The 7,790-nt window shown below is 52.3% G+C and overlaps 1 protein-coding gene across 1 annotated transcript in view; it reads right to left on the reverse strand.

Annotated features, from left to right (window-relative positions):
- Positions 1 to 5,648: 5,648 nt before the first annotated feature.
- The window catches only part of ACAD11 (acyl-CoA dehydrogenase family, member 11), a 97,523-nt gene continuing 95,381 nt past the window's right edge, over positions 5,649 to 7,790 (reverse strand). The window contains exons 19-20 of the mRNA XM_006902550.1: positions 7,309 to 7,418; positions 5,649 to 5,763 (exon numbers count right to left, since the gene is read on the reverse strand). Coding sequence (XP_006902612.1) covers positions 5,649 to 5,763; positions 7,309 to 7,418 — 225 coding nt within the window. The remainder of the gene's footprint in view (positions 5,764 to 7,308; positions 7,419 to 7,790) is intronic.

Here is a 7,790-nt window from a genome sequence, read left to right on the forward strand (position 1 = left end):
CCTCCAGGTGGAGCTGACCCGCAGCCAGCGGTTTGCAGAGGCAGTAAATTGTCCCGGAGATTACCCTCCCTTCTCCAGCGGAGCAGGTGGTGCATTTGAACCGCAAGTCTGTGTGGGCAGTGCAGCTCCTCACAACGTTGGCCTCGTGCTAAGATAGCTGAGCTACAATCCTGAAGGCCGGTGGTTCAGATCTACCAGCAACTCAGCGGAGGGAGGCAGGTGGCCCCTCATGCACGTTACCGCCTCTCGGTGTCCGACACAACCAAGGCCAGCCGGGACAGCGCCCCACCCCACCCCTCAGCTCCCCGCTTCCAGGAGAATTGCCGTCAGCCACGGGCCACGTGCTGCTGTCAAGCCCCCCCTCTCCCACCGGCCAGCAGCCTCGCCTGGGTCCTCAGAATGAGCACTTCGCCTCTGCATCACATCCTGTCCATCAGCCCTCGCACAGGCCTACCTGGGCCCTGCCTCTCCTGCGGCCACAGCCTTCTCTTAAGGGCAGACGCCCCCAGGTCCCCTGGAGCCCGGGTGACCTCCTGGAGCAGGCACCCCCAGATGATGTGAGCTCTGCGAAGCTGGGACCATGTCTGATGTGTTCCTCTTCAGACCCCCAGGGCTTCCGTAACCCCGCGTGTGACACGCTTTTAATACACATGGTGACTGGACCAGACTGCGGCCATCCTTGTCAGTTATTCATGGCTGAAAAGATGGTGTGGGGTCCCTACAACTGTGAAGCAGCCTTTGCACAGACGTTGCCACGTCCACGGCTGTATCGGAGACAGCACTGTGTCACAGCATCCAGAGTCTCGGCCTTCTCCACGTGGGCCTCTGACGTTGAAGGCATTGTCCACCATGAAACCCTAAGGCCGCTTCTAGCTCGGAGCTGGGCCAAGGCCCAGGGAGGACCCTGTCTGAGACCTTACTCCCTCACTTTGGCTCTTCAGCTGAAGTGAATTCAGACTCGGTCCTCAAGCGTCCGCAGGGGAAGTGTGGGCTGAAGAGAGGATTTGAAACAGTCTTTCTCGTCTCTGTAAAAACCAGATTACTCTCTCAGGGTGGTGAGGCACGGAAGACGGGCCCTTAGAGCACAGATGGGACTGCTTATTAGGACAGGACGTTGTCCAGGGGATGGGCCCTGATGGGTCCTGTGCACGTGGCAGGGCTGCTCCCACTGCCAGGCTCTGGTGTGAGCACCCTCAGCTTCAAGGAGTCTGGTATTTCAATCCCTTTTTGCCTGGCGGTGTGTTACCTGTTAGAGGTCAATAGACAGCCTTTCCCTATCAAGGTTTACAGCCTGGGACACCCGGTGGAGGGGTGCTGCAAGTCGATGGAACATTTGAAGTAACAAGTCAGCAAAGACATCCTCGAGTAGGAAGGAAACATTTTAAGTAACTCAGCGTGTTTGCATCACTTTGAGCAGAATCTTGGCATTACTGGGAATGGCTGTTCCATCTGGATTCCCCCTCAACAAACCCCACGCAGTTTGTTGGCAAAGTTTAACGATACAGCCAAGAAAGGAATTCACTTGTGGAGATGCGATATATACGGACGCACCTGTCAAATGATTTCTCCCTCTGGGATTAAACTGGTGCCAGGTTTACGTCCTCTCTGCAGGCACTGAAGCGACCCCAGCCCGTTCGAGGCTGGCCCACCCTGAGTGCACAGGAGCCGGGCTCGGGTCCTCTAAAGACAATTCCTTGGGAAAAGACATCATGCTTAGAACAATGGGGGTGGGGAGTCGGCAAAGGGAAGATGATCCCCAATGAGATGTGTTGGCATCATGACTTCAGCAATGTGTGTGAGTGTGTCATTGAGGATGAGGATGGTACAGGTTGGCTGGTCACAGGATCACTAGAAGTTGTACTTGACTTGATGGCACCTACAATATCAAATGCAAGCCGCCCATCAGTCACATCAGGTGCTGTGGTCACCTGCCCTCGTCCTGGGACCACAGGGGGTTGGTCACAGCCTGCAGGATGCCTTGGGGCCGTGGCCTGGGGGGGGGGGGGCCTGGGCCTGTCACTGCAGGGGATGGAGAGCAAGTGCTCCAGGCTGTGGAAGCCGGAAACCTCCGGCAGCACACCCCTCCCTGCCTGTGGCTGCCCTCAACGAGCCAGCGCCCCTCCTGGGATTCACGTTGTTCTGCTGGAGCAACATGGTGGCTGCTGGTGCCAGCGCAGCCTGGAGGCCGAGGCCTCTGCTCCCCACTGCTGGCCCCAGGCAGGTCGTGGACCCTCAGGTGGCGCCCCAGGTGGCGAGCTGTCTGCTCTGTTCTCTCTGTGCCGTGGTGCCTGCAGCTGCTGTCGGCCTGAGATGACTCCTGGCGCCCTACGAGCCACAGGGCTGACCCTTGCCCTTCCTGTTGCCCTCCTCCTGGTCTCACCTGCTCGAGTCCATTGTCCTCGTCACCGTGCCTGCCCGCTTCTGGGGGTCTTCCTCTCTTGACCCTCCTGAGAACATGCTCAGAGTGTGTGAGATCAGATCTCACCACCCTTGCTTTGCTCTGGATGAACTTCCTCTGAGAGAAAAGGCTGTGGATATTCCCACAGAGGGGCTGTCACAGCCTCAGTTTAAACTTGCATGATTTCTGATGCTGGAGGCGAGGAGCTGCCCCAGGTGACTGGCGGCGAGGTGATGCTGGAGACAGTGGAGGCAGAGACCACAGGCCAAGTGTCAGCGGGGTCTTTCCTCGTCACTGAGCTGAAGGCCTGCGTCCCCTGCCCTCTACAGACCACTGTCCTATTGAGAGCAGTCCTCGCTCTTCTTTTAAACATGTTTCCACTGGAATAAAGAGTGTGTCACATGGAAAGATGTCTTAGACATCTATGTGAATGGTAAACACAGGTAAACAATGAAAAATCAGCAAGCAATTCAGTCCGCTTACCTCAGAGAGAGAGGAAAAACATCAGTTATAAACATCAGAGCCTTTAATTCTGATTGCTCACAGCAATCTTGCCTTCTCATAGGTCAATTTACAATTATTACAAAGATTCTCACCACTGGACCAATTGGCAGCATCAGGATGGATGGTGAAGAGATTGAGATTGTACACAGCTTTAGTTTGCTTGGCTCCATGGTCAACACACTTGGCACCAGTAGCCAGGAAATTAAAAGACGTATTGCCATGGGAAAGTCTGCTATGAGGGACCTCTCCAAAGTACTGAAGAGCAGTGGTGTCTCTCTGGAGACTAAGGTGCATCTGATACAGGCCATGGTCTTTGCTATCACTTGTTATGCTCAGAGAGTTGGACAGTGACTAAGGAGGATAGAAGGAGAACTGATGCCTTTGAGCTGTGGTGCTGGAGAAGAGTATTGAGGGTACCATGGACTGCTAGGAAAACAAACAGATTCATCCTGGAAAGGGCTAAACCGGGTGGCTCCTTGGAGGCAAGGATTCTGAGGCTCCGTCTGACATACTTTGGACATGTTGTAAGGAGGGACCGGTCCTTGGAGAAGGACATCATGCTTGGGAGGGTGGAGGGACAGCGCAGGAGGGGAAGGCCCCCTATGAGGTGGATTGATTCAGCGACAGGGGTAATCGGGATGGGTGTGTTGGAGACAGTGCGATTGGCACAGGACAGAGCAGAGTTTAGGGCTGTTGTACATAGGGTCGCTATGAGTCACAAGCGACTCGACGGCACATAACAACAAGAATAAATAGCCAGCATTATAAGATTTTATCCACTTTAAACAAGATTACCCTACCAACTATTCTGTGGCTTCAGCAGTTCTCATAGCAAACTACCAAATGGGCCTCCAGGAGCCAACCCTGACCTCTGTCCAGAAAGGAAGAAGGGACAGGGGAGAGGCTAAGGTCACAGTGAAGAGATACTCATGGACACACATGGGCTTCCAGAAGCCGACCCTGACCTCTGTGTACAGAGAGGATCGAGGGGCAGGGGAGGACCAAGGCCACGGTGAAGAGATGCTCACACACAAGAACAGACACACATACCCATACACACATGCACACACACAGAAACACACAGGTGTGCAGATATACTCACACAGCACACACATATTTGCAGATACATCCACACCCATGCAGACATACACACACAGGCAAAGAAACACAGGTGTGCAGATGTACACATGCGCACACACGTGAGACACACATGCAGAGAAACACAGGTGTGCAGACGTACACACGCACACACACGAGACACACATGCAGAGAGAGAGACAGACGTGCAGACGTACACACATGCACACACACAAACACCCACGCAGAACCAAAGGTCTCTCAAGCACTCACCCCAGTTCCTACCCCAGGATGACATTAAATAATGATTTCAATAATCTCTGAAAAATTAATGAATTTACGGCTGTTTCCAATAAATTCCAAATATGTCTTGGAGTGAAAATACTTTTACTTGAAACTGGTAAATTTAATAATTACTCTTCCAGTAGCATCCACCTTCAAAAAAGAACAAGTGAAATCAATGTTTTATTTAGCAAAATATAGGCAAAATACTATGTCAGTATGTAATCAATATACAAAAATATTAGTGAGATACTTGATACTTTTTCATACCAAGTCTTCAAAATCTGGCATTTCTTAATTCAGTGCTTTATTTCATTATAAATGCCTTGCTGTCTTTACTTTAGAGCTCAGTTTAAAAAGTAGACTTACATCCCCATGTTGTTTCCAGCATGCTTGAGTTTCCTAGTTACTGAGTTGATGTCAGTATTTAAACTGATTGAAAAGTTCCATTTCTGATCCCAAGCCGCCTTTCAATGTGCCAAGAGCCGAGGCCATCACAGCTCCTCCCTGGACGTGGCTGATCTTACGTAGTCAGGACTGACTGGGATTCAGAGTGGAGGGCCTTTAAGCTCTCAAAGCTGAAGAACTTTCTTATGGCTTCGACTGCCCACTCGTCTCATCCACATTTTACTAGAGGATGTAGGTTGTGCTTGATTAGGTCTCCACATGCTGTGCTGCTGAGCTTTTTGCACGGAAGGGGGCTTATAACATGAACCTCAACCATCCCAATAGCCGTGCTTCTCTGTATACAAACATCCGATTGAATATTCCACGTTCTCCAGCTGGCTAACAGGTGTTAAATCAACCTCTCAATCCAGTATTAAGGTACATTGCAAAGAGGACTGGCAGGAAGTAATTGAATGAATATTTTTAAAAAAAGTGAATGTGGGGAGGGGGGAAGAAAATCGTTAAAATCTCAATGAAAATAAAAATTAAAAAGAAGAGTCCCCACTACACTTTTATAAGTGATTAAGTATTGCCTGTGTATTTACTTACATGTACTAACTTTCCTGTAAACTTTCATTAAAATCGCAATTAAAAAGAAAAATTTTATTAAAAAAGAGGGCTCAGCCCTCTTTTCCAGCAGTGACTAAATATCGCCTGCGTGCTTACTTCCAAGGACCGACTCCCGAGCACCAGAGTGAAGGGACCTTATGGCTACGCTTTAACACCACCGTTCATTTCATGATCTCCTTCCAAAGTGTTTCAACTAAGTGGTTATCTATTTAAGTGCCAGTTTGAGTGACAACAGCTGTAGAATTCCTTTTCTGAACCTGTAAACCCTACTGAACAAAACAGATGCTGGATCAGTAACAAGTGTGTCATTAACCCTGCCCCCCGGCTGTGGCTGGTGCTGCCCAGGGAGCCCAGCTCAGACCCGGGTCCACTACATCCTGGCCTGCAGCCTCCTGGCTTGGTCCTGTAGCTCCATTCTCGCCACTGCTGTGAGGTGGACCTCATCGGGCCCGTCTGCTATGCGCAACGTGCGGATCAGCGCGTACCTGGAAGAGCAAGAGTGGCAGAGGTCAGCCAAGCAGACAAGACACTGGGGCCCACTGCCACTTCACTCTGGGAGAAGACTGCATGGAAATGCGAGGGGTCACCTGAGGGACGCAGCACAGGGCCAGCCGCCCTATGACCCTATGCCAAGACTGCATCACTCAGTGAGGGGTCATCTGAGGGGACGCTACACAGGGCCAGCTGTCATAACAGTCTAAGCTGAGACTGCAACCATCTCAGAAGGGCCGGGAGAACGCAGGTAATACGTGAAGTACAGGCAAACCAGCAAGGGCCGGCCTCCGCGTCCTTGAAAAGCCAAGTCAAAGCTCCTGGCTTGGGAGAGGCACCTCAAATGGCCCAGGTTGGGGCCACACTGAGTCTTGGTCTCCTGTGAATGACCGGAAGTTGCCCAAGCAGAGCAGTCACTCGAGTGGGTCTGAGAGAATGGACAATGGGGTGCCACCAAGTCTATTCTCATGGTAAATGTTGACGAGGAAAGAATTAGAGAAATGCCAGGCCGCAGACTCTTCGCACTGTGACAGAGAAGGTGGCCCTGGGAACGCGTGTGTGGACAGATGGACAGGTCTGGACAGGTCTCTCCCTGTGGTCATAATGCACCGCCGATCCTGGAGCCATGGACTTCTGCCAGGCCAGGGGACACCTTCCCTCTGTGGGTGCATGTATGTGGTAATAGACAGACTTGGGGTGCTCCCTGACTCCTTGTGGTCACAATGCACCACTGATCCCGGGGGGTGTGGACTCCTGCCAGGCCAGGGGACGCTTCCCTCTGTGGACAACAGCAGTGCCAAGTGCAGACAGAGCTCAGGCACCTAGGCCCCACCCTTCTTTCTAACTCAGGGTTCCTGGACTGTCCTTGTCCCCTACCCTCCCCTAAGTTGGGACTCCCAGGCTGTCCCTGTCCCCTGCTCTTTCCTCTAACTCAGGGCTCCTGGGCTGTTCCCTGCTCCTCTGTTTCAGATGAACTCCCCAATGGATGCCTGAGTCTCTGGACCCTCAGGGACCTCTCAGCATAAGAACTGTCCTAACAGAGGGGAGAGAAGTGGTCATTCAACAACCACACTTACTGGCAAAGCTCACAGGGGCCTTGTCACTTCATCCAGCTTCAGCCACACACTAAGCTTCACACACAAACCCCAGAACCCACACTGGGAACCACCAAGCCAATTCCAAATACCAGTGGCCTCACGGGGGTCTCCCAGGCAGAAATCTTGATGGAAGTGGACTGCCACATCTGCAGGCTAGCCGCCGGGTTTAGCAGCTCAGTTGACCACCAGTGCTCCTCTATAGTAAGTTCGGGTCTATTTCTTTCTAAACAGTGTCAAAGTATCTATGGATACCTGAAGCCCAAGCTGATCAGCTGTTTTTGTGTGCCGTCAAACTGGCCGCTAGCTGACCATCAGGTTTTCAGAAGCAGCAAATCACACAGGAGGAGACGGCCCAGCTCTCTCCCACTGACCAGCTGGCAGATTAGAATCCCCCTTCCTCACCCCCACGGCCAGCAGAGACCCTGAAAAAGCTCCACTCACATGTTAGCCAGGGGGTAGTCCTGTGAGACGCCTGCACCCCCGCACACCTGGATGGCCCGGTCAACGATCGTGCATGCAGTTCGGGGGGCTGCCACCTTGATCATCGCAATCTGTGGAAGCAAGATATGAAGCAGCACACACTTCATCAATGACACACACAGCAGGGCCAGGACAGGCAGGAGAGTCTGGTCTCCAGGAGGTAGAACCAGGGCACTTACACACACACAGAGAGACACAGCAGGGCATGTGCACACACACACACACACACACACACACACACACACACACACACAGAACAGGGCATGGACACACAGACACACAGGCACAGCAGGGCATGTACACACACACATAGAAGGGCCAGGACGGATAGGAGAGTGGTCTCCAGAAGGAAGAACCAGGGCACGTGTACACACACACACACACACACACACACACACACACACACACAGCAGGGCACAGACACAGGGCAGGGCACAGACACA

Source organism: Elephantulus edwardii, unplaced genomic scaffold (assembly GCF_000299155.1).
Source record: "Elephantulus edwardii isolate Elephantulus edwardi_28Jun2011 unplaced genomic scaffold, EleEdw1.0 scaffold00427, whole genome shotgun sequence".
NCBI classification, from domain to species: Eukaryota; Metazoa; Chordata; class Mammalia; order Macroscelidea; family Macroscelididae; genus Elephantulus; species Elephantulus edwardii.